The sequence below is a fragment of the Augochlora pura genome, chromosome 5, assembly GCF_028453695.1.
Source record: "Augochlora pura isolate Apur16 chromosome 5, APUR_v2.2.1, whole genome shotgun sequence".
Lineage (NCBI taxonomy): Eukaryota > Metazoa > Arthropoda > Insecta > Hymenoptera > Halictidae > Augochlora > Augochlora pura.
In genome coordinates this window covers 667125-688882 of record NC_135776.1, presented here as the reverse complement: position 1 = coordinate 688882, position 21758 = coordinate 667125, and the positions used below count along the sequence as shown (strand labels likewise).

The 21758-nt window shown below is 47.0% G+C and overlaps 2 protein-coding genes and 1 long non-coding RNA gene across 7 annotated transcripts in view; 1 reads left to right on the top strand and 2 right to left on the bottom strand.

Moving 5' to 3' along the window:
* Positions 1-1332: 1332 nt before the first annotated feature.
* Pex11c (peroxisomal biogenesis factor 11c) lies at positions 1333-2834 on the bottom strand. The gene is made up of 4 exons (XM_078181698.1): positions 2522-2834; positions 2170-2406; positions 1891-2069; positions 1333-1825 (listed from the first exon to the last, which is right to left on the bottom strand). Exons 2-4 carry the CDS (start codon positions 2398-2400, stop codon positions 1573-1575), a joined length of 663 nt encoding a protein of 220 aa, XP_078037824.1. The 5' UTR covers positions 2401-2406; positions 2522-2834; the 3' UTR covers positions 1333-1572.
* Positions 2835-3311: 477 nt separating this feature from the next.
* Scrib (scribble planar cell polarity protein) overlaps positions 3312-21758 on the top strand; it is a 38436-nt gene continuing 19989 nt past the window's right edge. For 2 of the 4 annotated variants that reach the window (XM_078181652.1, XM_078181653.1), the window contains exons 1-2: positions 3312-3743; positions 4679-4796. In XM_078181652.1, the coding sequence (XP_078037778.1) occupies positions 3582-3743; positions 4679-4796 (280 nt within the window). In that variant the 5' untranslated portion in view covers positions 3312-3581. Of the gene's footprint in view, positions 3744-4676; positions 4797-21758 lie in introns of those variants that run through there. The other 2 variants (XM_078181655.1, XM_078181654.1) reach the window with 1 other exon arrangement.
* Positions 14881-21758, bottom strand: LOC144470495 (uncharacterized). Of its 2 annotated transcripts, XR_013494133.1 has the most exons (4): positions 21519-21758; positions 20711-21417; positions 19652-20006; positions 14881-18552 (listed from the first exon to the last, which is right to left on the bottom strand). It is a non-coding gene; the product is annotated as an uncharacterized LOC144470495 (long non-coding RNA). The 2 variants fall into 2 exon arrangements; XR_013494132.1 differs by having other exon boundaries at positions 20711-21758.

Below are 21758 nucleotides of genomic sequence, written 5' to 3'. Positions count from 1 at the left end.
CCAGACGAATCATTCAACCTTTCCTCATTCTTGAATCCTCCGAGCCTGATTGAAATGTGTGCTTGTGCAAAGTACTAATCATTGAATGTAATTATACACAACAACAAAAAATCGATAGGTGCATGGTAATCACGAATTCTAATGATTTGGTAATCAATCATGTCGCTGATTCGTGTTCCAATTAGTTCCATTGTCTGTAAGTCGATCAAAATTTGAGTACTCCGTTTTTCAAAGTAATAATTCATTATATGTATTAGAATAGGGCCTCCCTATTTTACTATAATCGGATAGCTATAGACTATAAGTTATTACTGGTAAATGTTCCAAAGAAGAAATTGTTATATAGAATTAAGGTTTATGATTGAGGATGCATATAATCAATTGCAGACATTAATCTGCTATTACACTGGTCTCGTCAAATTATAAACGGCTGAGGTGAACTTATCATGTTTTCGAGACATAAAAATTTAGCTTGATTCGAGAAAATGGAACAAACAAATAATATATCGCGTTACATCAAATGCAATGAACAAGTAATACGGTTATTATATGTATAAGAAAAATACTAACATGAAGTGCTTTAATACCAACATACAAAATACCAACACACATATAATACATATATATTCTATGAAGGCTTGAAATATATCCATAACGTTTTTAGTCAACGAAAGGAAAAAGAAATCGGTTTGCTATATGCCTGAGGGTGATTCTAAATAGGAAAACAATTCTCTTAGACTAAAAAAGAAATTTGATGAATCAACGGCGGATAATGAATCGATGGAAATTTTAAAAAATGCTCTTTTATCGGAACTATCTTGTTTACAAACTTTTAATGAGTCGTGCCTTTTAATGTAATCTCCATAGATTTTATTCGAATGTGGTAAACACAAATTATTTTTAAAATCATTGATAAACCATGCGATACAGGGTGATCTACTATTAAAGTGAAACAAGACTGCTACTGGGTACGCATAACGTCAAGCTTTCTTAAAACTTTTAAGAGATTTAACCGATCGCGAGGCAATGATCACATCGCCGCCATAGGTAGCAAAGATATTTTTTTTATGTTAATACGGAAGTGCCTCCTATTCTTTCACTTTTTATTGAATAATAAAACCTAAGTCTATCATTTACAAATAATAACACTCGAAGAAGGAAGACGTAGTATATATGTAATAATTCGAACATTAGTATATGTATATCCGATTTTACGCATTAGCGTGAGATTGAATAGGCTTGACTCTCGTGTCAATAATTTGTATTGCTTTAGCTTTCCTCCTATTACATATATCCTTGTTGAAGCATACTTTGTAACACAAAACTAGTATATGAAAAATAATAAATTGTTCTTTATTATGTTAACAAGACTGTATTGCTTTGGAATAAGTAAAATTATACTTTACAGTGTATGAAATAACTGTACCACAAAGACTGATTTTCTTCCAATTTTTATGCTATATTTCTCTCCTTACAATTATCGTACAACATCTGTGGAAAAGTGGAAGACCGTATTTACATTAATATAAGAATTGCTTCTAATTCACAGCAATCTTATACAAAATATTTATATTACGAATAAGTTCTTCTTTCTGATAATCTGCTTAGAACTTGATAAAGGCTAATTAAAGAGGATAAAGTTCCAAGAGCTCCAACTTGCCAAGTTTTTAACTGTCCTCCCCAAAGTAAACTAGGTGGTAGATAATTTACCGCATAACTGATATCTAGTATTATTCGAAAGCTGGTTAATAATTCATTATTTTTTTGTTTGGCCACAGCAAACTGCGTCCTACGGTTGTTCAATTTTTTCAATTTTCTCATAGATCTGTTGAAAAATTATCACATTTTAGACAATTTTAAGTCATTGATTTTATAATTTTTTAAACTTACTTTATCAGTGACAAGTGCAGAGAAATGATCCAAAACCATGTGGATGCAATGTCCCATTTTTCAACATTGATATTAATTAGTTTATGCTCTGCTGCCCAACATACATGCTCCACTGGACAAAATATAATATCAACTCCAATTTGTAACAATTCTGTCAGTCTCAACAACCAATCGGGCTCCTGTTACATATGAAATTTACATGCCTCTAGAAAGACAGTACCAATCTATACATACTTTTACTGACAGCAAAACAAAACGTTCTTATAAATATTAATATACCTTTTTTCCCCATCCGTATGACATAGCATAGTGAATCACTGGTATATCATCGAGTAACCTTAATGTTACTCTGCAAGCACTTAATTGACTGCTAAGTATTTTAAACTTCTTCTCAGTTTCCTTGGAAGTTGTACCCAATGTGGCTAACTTGGCCATATAAGACAATGTCTTCAACAATTTATCTCTGCCAGAATAAGTCTCCAAATATCTTGATAACAATTCTATATCCATTGTGAACTGCAATATTATTAATCAATAAATGACAGCAAACAAAGTTTATATTTACATTAACCAAAAATACTATAGGACAATTTGCTGATTAAAGAATTCTTTAAGAGAAATCACTGCTTACCTTAAATAACGGTACTCAAAGCATCAATGTAATCATGCGAATATACATACATATATGTATTTAATCTCTTTTGCAGATGTCATCTAAACATGACATCTCATCATGATTCTTTGCTTCAAATGGAAAAAGTAGGTTACAAAATGATTTTTTTTCGTAGACATATTCAACATAAGAAAGTGACAGATAATTCAATTTTTACGGATGCATTTTTATTGCATGACGATTAAGTTGAAATGTAACGTCAAGAAGTAAATAAAACTTCATTTTCATATTTCCAAATGCGTGGTGCTGCAGATTCAAAAAAAAAATATATATCCACGCCATCTGACAACAAAACGTATAGAGTATTGACTGGCTACCAACTTGGACGTTTCGTCGTAGATGGCGATGTTTAGAAATTGAATCTAATTGGCTATGATTTATGTAATACTATTGCAACGTGATTAGTTCTCATTGTGATTTGTGTTGATTTATGTTGGCATAACATACACAGGAACAAAATCTACTATCCAGTAATATTGCATGTACACATGCATAAAATGAAATCATTTTTATTTTCTTTGTGTCTTTCACTTGCTGGAACCAGAAGGAATTTTTGAAACGACGCTCTGGGATTCGACAACGTAAACGTAAACAAATATCGGGTCCTTGCGATTTGAATGGCGGTGCCCCCCTCTACCACTGAACCATCGGGTTCCCCTTCTATAAAGGCATTAGGTCTGCGGCGAAACGTGCGGAAGTAGTGGGGAGTTGGTTGCTTGAAGCGTCGCATTCGTTCACTGTTGTGCGTCGCTTTCGAGCAACGTGATCAGTGGTTCGTGGACGTGATGACGTCAGACTTGGAGGCACAAGCCGTGAGCGCGTTTAAAGCAGCCGAGTAGGGCGTGAAAGTGTGTGATTCGTGCCGCTCCGTGTTCCCTCCGTGTGTTCTCTTAACCAAAAATCCCTCATCTTCAGGAATATGTGGAAATAGCAGAGCAGTCGGTGTCCTCCGTGCCGTATATACGGGATAATTATGTTCGGTGCTGTTCCAACGTGATTGATAGTGAAAAGGGATACCATGTTCCGCTGCATTCCGATGTTTAAAGGGTGTAACAGGCAGGTGGAATACATTGACAAGCGTCACTGTTCACTGGCGAGCATCCCCGATGATATTTTACGATACTCGAGAACCTTGGAGGAGCTTCTGTTGGACGCGAATCACATCTGTGATCTCCCCGAGGTAAGCAAATACCGCTACATGCCAACTTTCCGTCTTACGACCGTGTATCTCTCTCTTTTTTCTTTTTACCTTCTCTCCTCTTTCCCCTCCCGCCCTATTATGCCCTCTCTTTCTTTCTCTACTTCGTTCTTTCTCATTCTCTCCTCCTCTTTCTATTGTGTCCATGACGTATCATTCCATCGGCTATAATACGACGATGAGGTACGCGCACGGCATACTCGATAGGGTTGCGAACCTTCTTAATCGTCTTCTCTTATTAGCCCTCGAGAACCAGACGGTTTTCGACAACCGTATACAGACGATAACCGCCTATATCCCACATCGTCTTGTACGTCGATTCTTCTTCTCTCGATATGTCCCGAAACGAATCCCTCCGAGATGCGTCGAGTTCTTTTCAGATCTGTTGCAAACAACCGTCAATTTGACCATCAAATTATTTGTTTCAACTTGTTCTGCCCATTTCTCGTAACTGCTGGGAAACCTCTTCAAACAAAACTGTCATATCGAACCCATTAACGCCCAGTGTGTTCTGTTTTGATAACCGCGTAAGCTTTTGCATTGATAGCGTCCCCTAACCTACAAACGCGAGCGTAGAATTTCAAAAAATTCTACTTCCGAGATACGCGTGCGATCGTGTCAATATCAATGTAGAATTTTCGATACGAGAAACTTGACGCAATTGTAGCTCGTCTTTTCTTTCCCGAGAAATCTGCTTATCGCGGGGGGGGGACATTTGCGTTCTGATTTTTTGCTACATTCGTGGGATATAATCGGGACAAGGAGTGTAAGCAAAGTATCCCATCGTAACAGGATACCGGTGGTGGTCAATAGGTTAAGTCGGTGAATCGGCAACCGAGAAATCGAACAGACCTTCTCGGAAGAAACCAGGTAGGAAACGGGCCGATAGTTTATTCATTATTTTCCATTGTTTTCAGAACTTTTTCCGGCTACAAAGGCTACGAAAGCTCGGCTTGAGCGACAACGAGATCAGAGTGTTGCCACCGCATATCCAGAACTTCGAGAGCCTCGTGGAGCTGGACGTCTCTAGGAACAGTGAGTGCGCGGTTCTTTCATTATTCCATTTGACCGGTCTCGAGCGCGCGGTTTTCGTGGTCACCGACCGCGACAAAGTCCCAGACGCGACGTTCCCATCGTTTCAACGTAGACAGGGAACGGTGCGTTTTGATCTTTCCTCCTTCAACTTCCGGTCGTCGGGTCTGTCTTTTTCGGGCGCGGACGTCGCAGCCGATCTCCCCTTAGAACTCGCATAAAATTCTCTGTTGAACGTCAAGCGACGGCGCACGGTCGAACGGAACATATACATAGTTTCTTGGACAATAATTATCTAAAGTGGAACAACTTCGCTTCTGCTACGATTACCTATTAAAGATTTAATAAAGTTATAAAATAAAATTTTAACAATCAATCATGGTCGTTGATGTCCTATAAGTTAAGTGTTTTGTTCGACTGTGCAACATGTTCCGTTTACTCGCATACGCGGTTACCGTGATTCTAATGTGGGAATTTCTGGACTTTGGAGGAAAGAGGCGTGCACAACCACGAGATGCCCTCTCGTTGTCAGTCAGCGGCTACTGCACGGCCTCGAACGATAGAAGCACGTGTACGCGTTTCGAAGGCGAAGTCAACGAGAAAGCTCGAGCGTAATAACGCGCGTACAAAAGGCGTCGGGGATAAAGAACACAGACCGTTGTTAAGCGAGGCAGACCATTAACGGGAGGACCTTAGGTTGGTCGTTCGACTTCGATAGAGGTCGAGGATAGTCGGACCTAGCGTCAAGTATTAATAAAAAGACGCGCGTCTTCTTGTGGTCGCGTTACCGTTAACGCTACACCATCTTTTTTAACGTACAGCTGGCTGTGTAGCGAGCAGCATATCAACCGCGATGATCTAACAGGTAGACGACTGTATTTATCCTGCCGGCGAGGTTTCGTGCGTTGAAAAATCCGAATTCCGGTAGTTTTTATTATAATCTCATCGATATACGTATTAATCGATACGCCGTTCATACATTAAAAGACATTTACGTTTTTAGATTGATCGAACAAGACGTGTTCAATATCGTTTAAATCAATCGCGATCGTCGGGGATTGTTGGGACAGTTTCTGACGTCGACGCAGAAGGTTCTCCACCCTGTCGCAACGAAAGCCACGTCGGAACGTTCTTAACCACCGTTGTCCCCGCAAGGGAAGCCTTTTCCTTTCTCGTCGCGGCCGTTGGATTTACTTAACGTTCCACTTCGCCGTTTTTCTGTTTACCTTGTGCTCGTCCCTCGCCACCCGCGCTCCGTTGCCACATGCACGCTGAACTTTGTTACTTCGCATGCAGCACGGCCAAGGAAGAAGGAATGCAACCCATAGTCGCGCGCGCGGATGCCTCGTTTTGCCATGAGACTCGGCCGTCTGCCTTCCTTCTCCTCCACCGCCATTCTCTAATGGAATGCCTCACCGGCCGCAAAATACCCGGCAACACTAGCAAACGAATGTTAGACGCGCTTCACTGGACGTTCTCTTTTCAACGGACGCTACAGCTTGGACGTCATCTTGTTTCTCGTTCGGATACTTTTCGCGGGAATGTTAGCTGTGCGCGAACGGGACTCGGAAAGTTCCGACATGAACGCTCACGTCGGAAAAGGCGTCGTCGTTTACGGGGCGCCAGTCGCAAGACGATTTATCGAGGCGTGTTACGCGAATTATAGCCGTCTTTGTTATTTTTCGAATTTCGACCGGTCTTGCGTCAGGTACGCAAGCACGGACGGTGGCTTTTACGGGAACCTGCTGGTGGATCTTAATGCATCTAGAGCATCCGGGAGCTTGCACGTTACTGTAAAAGGCACTGTAATTGGGTTAGACCGGACTAGCGTTTCCGTAATTTCTCAGGATGTACCGGTCGCGCGCAGGCGACGACGAGTAAAAAGAACACGCCGGTTCCGTTCGGGCGTGTCCCTCTGCGAAAGGTGCTACGAAAATCCGGGCTATAAATAATTCCCTCTCGTAATTACTGCTTCCTGATGCTCGCCTGCTCGTTATCAATAAACGCTCCGCGCGCATTCTTTCTCGGGGACGGCCGTCTGTGACACATGTTCCACGGTGTAATTGGGTCCGGAGCCGTGCGTGCACACCGTGTCGTCACGCGTGCCTACGTTTTATCTACGATCGTTCGGTGCGCGAGATAAAAAGTTCTTTTCGCCCCCCATTCATCGCGTCGCGATCCAAACGCGCTGTTCTTCTACCGAGGACGCGAAATGTTCGATTTGCCGTTGCCAGTGCAAACTTGGGAATAATAATTTTCCGACGGAACGATCGCTTGCTCTTTCTCGTAAATCGACGGGAGAATCGATATTACAAACAGCTTTAGACCGAGGTGTACCTATATTATCGTTTCAGGATAATTTTTCATTGTTTGCACGACCGCGTGAACGATTCGAGGATGGCCGACGGAACGTTGAACGGCGGGAATCGTCGATGTGACCGATGTCGTCCACTGAAACGATCGGCTGAAAAAAATGTTTTTTCGAACAATGCAGAAGTGTATAATAAGCGGCGGCGTATTGTACAGGCTGGAAATGAATTCTTTTGTTCGCAATAAAGTCGAGAGCCGGTGTTCCGGCCGGCTAAAGCGCGGCTCGTCCATTTTGCTCGCCCTAGACATGTGACTTTTTCGAAGTCCCTTTCTCGGTTTCTTTTGTTCGAATATTTTATCGGGCCCTACAAGAAATCGAGATGGCGATTCCGGTTCGTAATTGGCGTGGTATCGAGGACGACGCCTGCAAAGGATTTTCGCGGTTTCTTTTCAATGGAAAGATCACGTCCGCAAAGATGATTGGAGATCGTATATCTATTTATAGCGAGCGGGTAATTAAATCAATAAGGAGGCTTGATGTTTGCGCGAGCGATTACGAGGGATCACAGCTTAGTTTTTTTTTAATGCTGAAAGGAATATATAATTACAGCAGTTTAAAGCTCGGCAATTCGAAAGGTCACCGAAACGAATGCCAAGCGCTCTCCTCCCTCTCCCTATTTCTCTCTCGCATCTTCGCCCGCTATTTCTCGAGTTCGCAGAAGGATTGCAATCCTTATGGCCTGGCTGAGAAAATATTACGCGAATTTATCGAAGATTAGCGATTGTGAAGCTTCCTGTATTCGTTTCAATATTTAAATGTGTCCGTCGTCGAAGCCCACGCAGAACGGAACGGTGTCGTTTTGTCCATTTATGACGGCCATAAAAATGCTCGATAATCCTCAGGGTCTCGGTGCGAAGGAGGGAAACATTTATGGAGGGTGTCGCGCACATAGGGGGATAAGGGGAAATCGATTGCCGTCGAAATTTTCGTCGGCCTGTATCGATCCCCGCGTCACTCAATTGTTTCCGAGTGACCATCATTCTGACACCGATAACAGGACCGTTTCATCGATAACGCTTCCCCATTAACAGCCGTCTTCCATGATTTTCCTTTGTCGGGCTGGTGTCGTCGCGTCTCTGGTTTCTAGAAATGGAACGGACCCGACGGAATCGTCTCGAGACAGGCCGAATAATTCTCTCGTAACGAAATACGCGATGCGCCTATAGCCTCCATTAAAACATCATTACTTCTGTCGTCTTCTATTTCAAATAATTGTGCTCGATCAAGTTATGTTATGATATTTGAGTTCTTGATTCTCGACAATTTTCGAATACTATTAAGCAATCGCCGCTAGATAACAGAAATCGTTGCGAGGTAATTTGTCATGAGACGGTTCGTCATGAGATATTTTGTCGTGAGGTAATCCGTCGTGAGATAGTTCGTAGCGAGATATGTAATTTTTTTCGAGCAGCGTTCGGCGACGTCGGGGTGTGGATTCGCGGTTCTTCCGGATAGCAAATCGATAGATCGTTTTACACGGTTATCCTTCCGATCTGTTTCCGTTTCGGTCGGTCGATCGATGCCGCTCCTCGAAACTCGGAAGTTGTCGCTTCTGTTGGTCTAAGAACAATAAAGGAACAGCGCGGCGGCCTGACAATTCTCTGCCAGTTTCCTTTATTCAGGGGAAACCAGGCACGATTCTTATCAAACGTTATTACGATTGTCCCTTTCGAAGGACGATCTTTTGTCACGCGTCGCCACAATGAGGTCTCTATTGGATCCGTGGCGCGCGCACGCTCTTCCTTAATTCCGCGTCGACAATCATCGTCGCTATTATGTGGGTCGGCCGACCGAAAATGGAATTTTCTTCATTTCGAATAACATTTCCAAAAGTAATAAGGAACATTTTCGTTTCGGAATGGTGAACTTGTCACAGGGGTGTCGAAGGGTTCGATTTGCTCGGTATAAATTAGAATAATGATACAACGTTGATGCGCGATCGGATCTTTATTCCGAAAATACAATGAAAGGAGAAGCGTAATAAAATTGATAATAACAATAGCACGATTGGCAATTTATTCAAAGCAGACGAGATTCAAGACGCTAAAAATGCGAGAAATTCTGGACGACCTTGAATCGATTTTTCCCGTCGTTGCTGCTTCGCATGGTGCCGGTTAAAGAACGACATCCTGCCGGCGGGTCCTTCCTGAAGGATTCGGTGGACGTACGCCGACTTGTCACGACATCGGCCACTTCCTGGTTCCAGTTAGTTTATCGTACCGGTACTCTGCCAGCTCTAACGACACCGAGGATGATGACAGTGTACCGTATTAAAACGCTTATTAAAACCGTCCGTGGAAATCACGGGCGTCGCGCGCGTTCGCTTTTTGCCGGGTGGGTTTTTTTCGCTCGCGTGGCTGACCGACGAATCCAGGACACACGACACCGTCTTCCGACAACGCCTTTCAAACGAGAACCGATATTAGTCCCGATTACTTTTAATTCTCTAATCCTCTCCTTAATCAGTTCCGCCTTCGCGGCGCGTCTCGCCACGAGTTTGCGAGGGATCTTATCGCGCGGCGGAGCAAACGTGTCGTGTCTTATCTCGTTCGAATGCGTCGAGCGTGCCGAACCACACGCCGCCGTCGCCCGTCCACGGAATCCACGGAAACCCCTTTTCTTCGTTGGGAAATTGGGTTGCCTTGCATGGCAAACGCGAGCCTGAATTTAGTAACCGAAGCACACCCTCTCGCCGAAACTTACTGCAATAATTAGTCTGCGGATCTTTCTGCGAGATAAGGGCCTTTCTTCGTCGAACCGGGGGAATCTGTTCTCGTTCAACGTTCATTCATTCAATCGTATCGCTGAAATCAATTGCACCGTGAGAAAGCTTTCGATAAAAGTCGGCCAACATTCACCGATGATAACTCCGCGAGGAACAGTCGTAGGACGATGACTTTTTCTTTAAATTAAAGCTTGAAGTTTCTATTTTAACGCCATGTTTCTTGTATTTTAAGTTTCGCGGTCAAATCCGGACGTCAGAGCCTCCCTACGGTGCACATTCGATAACGTCGATGCCGGCGCAAGGATTATTTTCAAAGCGCCACAACTCCGTGGGAAAAAATCGCAGTCGCGTTTCTGTTTTTTTTTTTTTAATTTATTGGGGAAGGAACGAGCTTCGCTCGACCATGAACGGCGTCCACGAAAAAAATTTCACATAGCCCGTGCATCTCGTCGAACTGGTCGATTCCCGATACGACCGAGAACACGATGGCCTCGCGCCATTTGAAAACGCGGCGTCGCGAAGACGACCCTTTAGAGTTCGAGAGACGATCGAGCGGAAAGGAAGCGTTGCGAAACCTCGGGGGATTTCGCGTGCTGCGACCGAATATCTCGCGGCGACGGGCTCGCCAGAAATCGTGTCACCTGTATGTGGGTGAAGTGGCGGTCGCGAGGCGTTCGAGAAACAAGGCGGAGGATTCTCGAGGAAGTGAACTCCTCGAGAGCACGAATTAATCCCGAGAAAAGCGATGCTTCCCTTTTTCCCGAACGGGCGCAGAGATTTCTACGAGTTGCAAAAATTGTTCCGTAAAACACGAGTTTTCTGTATAAGCGGATATTTCTCGAGCTCGAGTCGATCCCTTCGTTGCAACCGCGAAGAAAGAGGGACGAAAGAATAGACGAAACACAGTGGGGCCCGCCGTCGAAGGCGAAAACGAAATTCTGCCCGCGAAACGTAATAACGGAATAGCAACTCTCGGCTCGCGTTCAAACACATAAATTAGTTGGGAACGGAAAATCGTGCCGAGGAGGCAGAATAATGATTGCCGCTGGCTCTCCGGCTATTCGAGTCGCATAAATTGGATTGAAAATGCAATTGTACTTGAAGACCTCTCGCGATCGAGATAGCCGGGGCCTCGTGTCGGTCGTCGGTCGTTCTTTTGCTAAACCGCGGGCATAAATTTCGCCGGGGGAACGAGCATCGGAATTGATCGGTCTCTGCGTTAACGCGGCCACCGTGAAATGGAATTTCATGTCAGATCGCCGTGCTTAATTGCCGCTTAATGGACGCCGTTGCCTTTAAATTTCACGCGCGCGCGTTATATTCAATAAATTGTCGGTTGATGCAACGCCGCTCGCGATTTCCGTGCTGCGATCAATCTTCCTGCTTCCTTTGATCTGTCCGTTCAAGTTAGCTCCGCTTGGTCAACATTTTTAAACCGTTTCCGACTCGTTCGCGATCACTTCCGACTGTCCGGAATCGTTTCGGACCGGATAAGACAATTTGAGACACCTTAAAGCCCGTTTCATATAATTCATTACAATTCCGTACAGCATCCGCGAACAGATAAATACACACCACCGTGCCCCGTCGGTCGATTAAAAATTCCTTTTCGCGGAAACGAACCGTGTCACGTTCGGATTAACGCGTGACGGTACTGTAGAACGATTTTCGTTCGCACGTTGATGGACGCGTGCCGTCACGTTCGGTTTGTCGAAATGGAGCCATTAATCGCCACCGGAGAAAGTACTCTCGAAGTCGACGCCCCTGCCTCCGATCATTATACGTTGCAGACACGCGTTAGAACTTCGATCAAGCAAAATCTCTAAATTTTCTGTCGGAAATGAAGAATTTGGCGATAAGCATAATTGAGACTCCGAGATACTATCCCTCGCGTAACAGCAGAAGGAAATCGGCCGCGGCAAAATGGCGAACGAAACGCGTTCGAAGGCCGTCGCTCGGAAAAACACGCGAAACAACGCTCGGCCGAGATTTGATCCTTGTCGCTCCGAGCCATCGATAAAATGAATATCGATCAGCGTAACTCGCCTCCATTACGCGTGATTGAGATGGACGTCGATTGCATCACCGAGCTTGACCGGTGTGCCATGTATTAGGACTATATCACGAGGGGTCGTGGTTGGGATCGGAGATGCAGTCACGCGATCGCGATTCAAATTCGAACGAGTCGATCCTTTACGATCCTTCGATCGTTCGCTCTTTACACGGAACGCCGCGGCATCGTGGCTGCTCGAACGTTGTTCTCTCACCTGTTGCCAAAGCGCGCCGTATTCTCTGTTCCGTGATCCAAAACGTGGATCGGTCGGAACTCGATTTTTCTACGATTATCGCGTGGGCACTGTGTGTCTCTGTAACTTTGTCGAAACAAATTCAATTCAATTCGAAATGAATATGTCACTGGCCGAAAACTGGCGCGTTTCCATCGGACTAATTTTCAATAGGTGTAAAAATAACAAGAGATACATGTATTTTCAGGTGTATTGATGTATTTCACTCTGCGATCGAGAAAGAGAGAGAAAGAGAGAGAGAGAGAGAGAGAGAGAGACACGCACACGCCGATAGATCGTGGTTTATTGTTGAAGCCGGGGCCTGGCATGCGCAGCATTTCGAATTGGCACGTTGTTTAGACGGCACCCACGTAATTACCAGCTAAGATATTTATCGTCGAAGGTCCGCTTCTCTTTTGGCGTTTCAATGGAGGGGCTGCTAATTTATCTGGCTTCAAATGTTGCGCACGCTGGACACGCTGTCACAATTGTTGCTTCATCGACCGAGGCGACACTGTTGATTCGATTCTCCGTGAAATTTCCCGTAATCGTTGACGAGCTGAAAATCCGATACTGTGTTCGGCGAGTCATCGATGGAATTATATCGATGCTGCACATGTTCTCTTTCTTTTCTCTTCCCTTTCTTTTCCTTCGCGTGGGATTAATGATTCACCGCGCTGGAATCGCGCCGACCTCCGCTCGCTAATTATGCAGGTTTCGACGACAATTTTGTCTTTTTTTTTCCAATCTCGAATTCTAGTCGATCGCAAGAGACTCGATTCGTGTCCGCTGGTTTTAGGTCACACCGATGATCCACCCCACCCCGATCGGTAAATGCATAAAGCCTGGGCAATTAGTTTCTGTCCGTCGACGAACGCGAAGAAATCGAATCGGGCGCCGCCAGGGACCCCGCGGCTTGCACCAATTTCGTCGGCTGATCCTTCCTGGGGCTACCGTATCATTTTCTAACGCGATTATTGCACAACAACCTGGCCGCACACGCGACCGCCGCGCACAGTCACAGTTCCTTCTCGCGGTGAGCGAAAAGAAACAGGAGACAAGAATTGAAAAGACGGCGAGCAGTTAGTCAGTGCCGTGACTCACTCCGCGGAATGTGTTCGGAACACGTTCGCATCCTCATTGATTCGAATTCGGTTACTCGGCGACGATACACGTAATACGGCCCTTCTAATTCGGGAATCTGTTACTCGACCGATCCACGACGTTTTTCTTTCTCGGGATCGAAACGCGATCCCGCATTGCACATCACACGAACAAACTTTTATTCGAACAATTTACTTGAAGCGTTGTTCGAACAAAACTTTATTCGCATAATTCCTTTGATATTTTATTCGATATATTGAATGAAGAAAAAAAAAAGACATTCTAATATTGCCGTTCGTACGAAATAGCGACGACACTGATGACGCGTTAACAGTGTTTCAACGAGAGAAGAGTCCGCGTTTGTTATAATACGACAATATGTCGCGGGAGCGGCTTGGGAAGACGAGGAGAAAAGCAGAGAAAATAATGCGACGATCGCGCGCCGCTAATAACAATTGCGAAATGGAGCTCGACCAGTTTTCCAATTGATTGTTTCTCAGACTCGCTCCCGTTCGAAACTGGTGTCGTCCCCCTCTCCTCCGTGAACGAGGTCGGTCCCGAGGCGCGGAAGGAAACGCGCGCCCGCGAAATTCGTAACGGGCGACGCTTGTTCTCTAACCGTCCATTCTCGTCGACGAACCCGTTCGAACTTCGCGTTGTTGCGTTACCAAAGTTTCCCCGTGGCCGTAGCAGTTCGCGAATCATTATTCCCGCGCGAGATTTCTCCATAGACTCTGCGGCGACCGGCAGAAGAAAAAAAAGGGAACTTTCCTGTGAAATCAATCCGCCGCAACGCGAAGTTTGTTCGTCGCTGGGGACCGTTTTAACCCGATCGCAGTATACATATATACTCTCTTTGCATCCGTTCGATGGCTAGATTCTCGGGCAAGGTGTAAATCTTTTGTACGATCGATGTTTGCTGCGAGACACGCGTTTTTTTTGGAAGACGTTAATTCTGAGATCAAGGGTCGGTTAAAACAATCGAGAATCTTCTAATTACATCGTAACTATGAAGAAAATTATACCTTGAAGAGTAAAAGGATGGTTTCGCCGAGTCGGCAAAGTCGCCCGCGATTCAAGTAGAATCGTCCAGCAATAGCCAGACAAGACTCTCCGCAGCGATTCTTCGGTGGACCGGAGATCATCCTCGTCGGATTTTCAGCGCGGTTTCGCGTTCGAATTGGATCGCGGGGATACCGTTCGATGTGGATGGCACGTGGACGAGCTATGGCCTCGCGATGTATGCTCGAACGATTTCACGGTCTCGTTAAGTGGCCGCGGAGCAGCGTCCGGTGCAAGGTGTGCTGTCTCGCGTCGTCCTCTCCCGTTTATTTTCGCCTTGCGCGCGCGCTCGCGTTTCCTCTCCCATGGTAGACCCGTATGCGAAAATATGATATACACACACATGTATATACGTGTAGGAGACGTGCTCTTTCGACGGATGGATCCTTCGGTGGTCGGGACAAAGCGGCTCCGATCGAAGCTGCTATAGAACGCGCGCACGCTAGGCCGGCTCGAAAAGTGGGACACTTTTGTGCCTGGCCACCCCCCACCCCTCCCCACCCCCGCGTTCCCCACCCACCGCCACCCTCAACAGCCTCTCAAAAGCGACACCCGAGATATCAATCACCGGCCCAGATACCGTGGATCGTGTTTATTCGACATCGAAAAACTGTGTGTGTCTACCTTGCCCGGACACTTCTGGGGCTGTACGGGTATTTAGAAAAACCTATTAGCGTCCCCTCGCCGAACTCGCGTATCTACTTAGCGTAATTCCTTTAAAAACAATAGCATCTTTAACCGTTGCGTCGCTATCGATCGCCCGGTATGATTTCCCACGGGCTGCACGGGTTCGATTCGCCAAGGCTGCCACGATGAATCAGGACCTGTGGAGGCCAGTTTTATCAATCCTCAGCCGCTCGGACGATTTTTCCAACGAATTTCACGGGTGTTGCGATTCTCGCTATATTTATACGAGCAGAAATTTAGAAAATAATCCATTCGTTTCGTTCAGAGTAATTCTACGAATTGTTCGAGTGAAGTAATGCTCTCGAATGTTCGAATGGAATTCTAACGACGTTGGAAGACGCCCCTAGAAAGTGGCAAAGACGACGATCCATTTGTCGAAACGTAGGGTCTGGAATTCCTGGGAACGCGAACGCGAGGAACATTTGTTAATTCGTATCGGCCTCTCATTAGCGTAACGAGTTCTCCGCTTCGGCGACATTATCGCAGACGGCGTTCTTTTCTTTCGTTGCAGTCGAACTTGCCAGCCGTTTGTCTGCGCCCAAGACGTCGTCGCTTCCTCGTTCATTGTCCGGCTCTCGGGCAGAACGTGCGTTCGCGGGACGCTAATAGCGGCACAAAGCGATTATTAAAGCGTCAACGTTATCCGCGGAGGAACGACAAGCTGCGTCGATTAGCAATGAATGGACGCAGCCGAGCGGTAATTAGAATTATCAGACGGGACCCCCCGCGATAATGTCTTCGCGAAAGAAACACGAATTCCTTCCCGGTGACGTGTGTGCCGACCTTCGACGATCGTTCGTCTTCGAGCAGAGGTTCCAAGCGTTCGTTTGAAAGGGCCGTTGTCCTCCTACGATGACTTTCCGCGGAGTCCATCAAAGTTGGCCAATTTTTCTCCAAAGTTCGTCCATGCTGGAATTCCTTTCGGCAGGGTATTTTAATGAAAAAGATTCGTTCGATTCTACGATCGTTTACGGAAGATCGAACTCGGGGCCAGTTCTAAATAGATCGGAACGCCACGGGCTCGAGGAAGGGGCGCGATGCACCGGCGCCGTGAGAAATTGCAGATAACAAGTCATTGCATAATTCTGGCTATCTGCGTTGCGCAACGCGCTCGGGTCAGAGGTTAGATCTGGGCGAGGGGGCGGTGTTCGGTCAATCGCTGACTGTTCTTGTGAATTGAGCGTGAAGGGAACAATAAACAATTTCGATGCTGATCTTGACTCTTTGGCGAGCTTCTTCCCGGTTTCGCAGGAAACGAACGGCGGGTGCCGCTTCTAGGAATATTGGTTTCCCGTGACGGCGTGTAACGGTCGGACTCGTCGAAACGACCGGGGATCTCTACGTTTAACTCTCTCTCTCTCTCTCTCTCTTTCTCACGACTCTTCTGGAACTCTCGCAAGAGACCAGGTCGGAATGAAAAATGCATCTCATTTGCGTGGAAGTCAGATGCAGAACGCGCGCGGTGCCATCGTTTTCACTTGTTTCAATTAGCGCGGGCACGCTCGAGCGAGACAGTTCATTGACCGTCACGAAAAACTAGAGAAAGTAGCGATTCAATTACGTGGGAATGGGACGCGTTTGCTCTGTTCTATTCAGATCCGAATCGGGAACGTTCGCTGGGAGTTGAGAACGTAAAGGGGTCTTAGCCGGATCTGATGGTTAATGTTGTCCTTACCGTTTCATTTTTTTTTTTCAACGAATGTTACGATTATAAATTTATTCATAAATCTATAAAAAGTGTATACAAAAATGCTATACTTTGATTTTATTTATGTCGCGGTGTATATTACGATTATATTGCATACTACGGTAAGGATCTGCCGTGAATGTCTTTGAGGGTTGGAAGATTCACCCTTCGCCCCGGTGTTCATTGCTCGCTCAATCGAATCCCACAGGGATCGAAAAAAATCCCGGGGCAAACACGATCCCGTGGAAACTCTCGTCGCCGCGATCATCGCCGTTGATAAACCGCGACGACCGCAACAGGTTCGGGTTCAGGAAACTCTGTCCCGTCGGTCGAGAGCCACCCACGCAACTTGCGTGCGAATCCGCACGCGGGCGTCGTCTCCGCGCTCCAAATTCGATCGACACCGAGAGAGAGAGCCAGCCTCGGGGGAACATTGAGATCCTCGCGGATTTTTCAGACCACCACCCGGTCCGTGTTCCAGCCGGAGACCTTCAATTAACTTTAATCGAGACGAGGAGCGCGTAATTTTTCTTGATTATCGGCGATCAAAGGCTTGGCGAACCGTGTCGAGAGGAGATCCCGTCGCGTGTCTACCCGGATTCGGATTCGCGATTCCGTGATTTCACCCGCGCGATCTCTTCCATCGATCGTCGCGATTTCATTGTCGAAAAGTTTAAGCCAGCTCGAGAGTCGAATAAATATTGATGGGCTCGAGGGAGCGAAGCGCACTCTCGAGTCGCTGGCGATTTGCAAAGTGTCTCGATTAATTGCAGAGTTCTCGACTGCAGTTCTTTATGCGAAAGAAGAGTAGTTCCTTGCGGCAACTTCAAGATACCTGTGTAGTTAAATGAAACTAAATCGTGGATTCTTCCGTTTCATCGAGTCACCGAATTATTTTCGTCATCGAGTCATCGTGTAACGGCATAAAGAACTTATTCGATTATTTCCTTTGCCGAATTGGCGAGGAAAAAGAATGTTCTCTCGCGTCGGAAATAGTTATTCGTGTCATAAAACGATCCTCGTGAGTCACGGTTTTCTCTAACACAAATCCGTGCAACTTATCACCGCATTATAGATACGGAGAATTTCTTTTGAGTCCGAGGATGAGAAGTGGTCGAGAGATGAATCGAGCCCGGACGATCGTAATTATCGGGCAACACGTTTCCCAACGTGTAGAACGACTGTCCGAGATGGTCTGGGGCCGGTTGACAGTGAAAACTCGTTGCGTGCAAGAAATCTAAGTTTGCTGTAGCAACAGGTTCAGGCAAACCCACCCCATTAACGAAAGACGTTGCACTCGCGGCCGTGTAGGTGCAACGCACCGAGCACGAGCGATCGGAATGCACCGAGCAACAGCCTTTCTCTCTCTCTCTCTCGCTCCCGTTCCCTCTCGTCTTCATCCGCGGCCTCCGGTTTCTTTTATTGTTGCCGATCCAGCGCGATTTCCTGCTCCGTCGCCCAAGATCGGATTATGCTAGACGGGACGCATGTCGGGAAAATGATGTTTCCTGTGGCCCCGTTAACTTAACCTAATCCAAGAGCACATCGCCGCGTCCGGCGGCCGGCTTGTCTATGCGATCGATGATTTGCTAAATATTCGCGGACCATTGCCAGCCGAAGTCGCAGGAACCTCTTCGCCGGGAATATCGGCCGCTTTGGATTTCTCTGGCCTTCCAGGAATCTCTCGCGACCTCCGGGAATCCGCCGAAAACCTCTGAGAATCTGTAGAACACTTTCCGACTCTCTGGGAATCTCGCTTGCGACTTTTCGACCGTTTTCCGTGCCATTCTTCTGCCGATGGACGCGATCGTTTCAGCCGTATGTTGTCAGCTTTTGTCCTGCAACGACGGAATCATTACTATTTTAATATGTTCAGTTATAATTAAATAGCCGCGAGATATATTTTTAGAAAATACTATTAATAATATTTTTATGTAGAGAATATAATCTCAACGACTCCAATAGTCGCGAAAGGGACGCGCGTGCTCCATTTAATTAATCCGGAGGGTTACACCGTTGCATTCCGAGGCCCCCAGACATCCTTTCTCCTCTAAATCATTTTTAAAATATTCACGCGTGGTAAACCTCGCGGGTGCGACGGAAGTTTCGCCGAGAAATCGGATTTACTGTCCCCCAGTCTCGTATCCGGCGCTTGTTCACGTGTTGCACGCGTTACGTAAGATCCGCTCGACTCGTCCCGCCGCCAAGCTTTTCACCCCTGTCGCCATCGCTCGTCTCACCCTTTCCTTTTTTTTTTACTCGGCAGCGCGCCTCCCTTCGCGTCGATCGCACGCCGGCCGAGATCCGATAAATCCGTATCGCCGGTACTATTATTAGGCGTGTAGAGAGATAAATAAATACGTGTTCCGGCGGACGCGATATTATTTCGGCGAATCGAACTGATCGATCGACGGATCGTCGATCCGCGGCGTGATACGCACACGTATTTTCTAAACGAAAAGGAAAAGCGAACGCCTGCAATCTTTCGCCCTTTTTTCCCCCCTTCCCCCCCCCCCCCCCCCCCTCCACCCGTTGCGTGTCCGCCACGGAGAAGCGCAGTTCCAGCACAGTTTCAATTACGTTTTAGTTGTAGTTGCAATTGCAGCACAGTTGTGGCCACAATTGCAGCTCAGCTGCAGTTCAGTTGCAATTGTTGTCCAGCTATAGTTGCGATCATTTTACGATTTATTCGTTCGTTGTCTTCTTGCGTCGATCAAATTTTCTAATCCGATTTATCTCCTGGCTACTTCTGACCTCGTACCGATGTAATTCTGCATTTCTGTATAATCAAATGGGCATAAACTGTATATTAGACATTTGCAGTTACAGTTGACGTAGCAGAAGATTGCAGAGTTCCGCGTTTTCCCATCGCATTTTTCCCCTCGAGGAGGGATGTAACGAACGAGTTACAGTCGAGTTCCGCCGCTTTCCGCTCACCGAGTAATGGAATTTAGGGTGGCTCGCTCATTTTCGCGAATAGAAACGTTTACGGGAGCACTTTGCGTCTCGATAACAGGGGCTGATCGAATTCGCCATCGAAGAGAGAATTAGGAGCAGCACGGTGGACGAGAAACGACGCCGGTTCGTGGAAGAATTACGTCGGTCTTTCTTTTTTTATTGCGGAATCGTTTCCTACCGCACCCCCGCAATAATTCGTCGGTCACGCCTATCTTTTTTTCCAGTGTGCGTCCTCGAACATGTGCGTCGCCGATTTTCCGTGGCCACGGAATCGCGGTCGATTGCCGCGCGGCCACACATACACATACAGGCGCCCATGGTCGACCGTGGCAACCTGTAATTAAGCAACCAGTAAATAACACAAAATAGCACCTCTGTTCGACGTGGAACGCGTCCGCCACCGTAAACATTATAAATAGCGCGAAACACATCCACCCTCGGCCTTTGCGATTTACCTTGGGTTGGACAGAGCTGGAGGACTCCGTTGCGCGCGGGGGTGGCCGGGGGGGCGACACGTTCACCGATACGTGAACACGCACCGGATCCCATACCGTCCCGTCCTGTCCCGGCGAATGGGAAAACCCATGAGCGTTCTAGGGGGGGAAGCGTTGCGAGCACCACTACCTTTTACTCACCGACGATTCCGCACAATTTGCCTGGCCGCGCGGCAAATGATTCCCAGCGGAAACGAATCGATTTCATTTGAACTTTTTTTTTCACCCTTCAACGCGCGACCCTTCCGCGACCCGAAGACACCCTCGGCGTTTTCACAAGGCGAGAACGGGACAAATTTTCCGCAACTTTTTCTTCCATCCGTGAACATTTAACTTTGAGAGGCTCTCGATTATAGTAGGGAGAAGAAGGGGCGCGCGCGCGCGCGGGGTTCGTCGCGAGCCTTGACTTCGAATAGAAGTAGGGTCGCGGTAAAATGAAAGATGAAAGAATGCTTCCCGAGATCGATCGTTCACGGGGGAAAGAACGACGACGACAACGACGGGGCGGACACACTCGATTCGTCGTACAATGGGCAGAACATACCGGCGGGAACGCTTATGAGTTCGCTGAAGTAAGGTTTCCACGAAAAGAAGAATCGCGCGCGCTGCGGTTCCCCGATTATTTCAGCCCGCGGTTTCCTCCTCCTCGTAACACATTTTCCCGACGCCTCGCGTCGCCTTTCGTCGCCGGGGATCTTTTATAACGTGACCTCGATACACTTTGAATCAATCATTGTGTATCGCGTGCATGTAAACGCACTTGAAACGAGAAGAACCAACGCGATCGGGGGACTCGGTCGCTCGCTCGCGTGGCCACGCCTGCGCCGCCGCCGATCTTCCGATTCTGCTTGCTCTCTGCGAACAGAGAGAGAAAGATAGAGGAGAAACGCATTAAAAATATCTACGCCGTGTGCAAGCACGCTGACATCCGCGTGTAATATCGTTGTTTTCTTATCGCTCGCTCGATCGGATATCTTCTCCTTAAAACCATTAGATGGCGTAACCGCAAACTGGTTCGCCTTCGAGCTCTCTCGATCGATAAACGCATAGCGCTTCGCTCTGCTTTACTCTCTGTCCAGATCCTTCGGACTCATCCTGGATTTAACCTCTATGAATCGGGACCAAGTTCGCGGACTGCTCTCCCCGGTTCAGCTGCTTCGATCAGGGTTCTTGCTGCGTGGAAACAGAGTTCGATCATTGAATCATTGACAGACCCATCGCATAGAGAAACGTTCTCCGGGGCACGTGTCTCTGGAACGGATGCATCTTACACACGTATCCACGCGCCACCGTGTCACGAACGCACGCACGGCGAGCGTAACGACAGCGACGCGAAGCAATTACAAACTAACCGTGATTCCGGCAGACCGAAGGGGGCCATTCGTTTCGTTGCTCCCGTGTCCCATTGTTCGAAAGTGGTGGACGGTCTCGCGACCCACAGGATTCCTCGCAGACAATCTTTTGCTCTGGTATCGATTTCTCCCACAAGGAACGTCTCGATCCGGCACCAATCGATCCACACTCGATCGAGAACGGTCGCGCCGGAACGAAACGACCGGAAGTAGCGGCGCAACTCGTCGATTCGACACCCC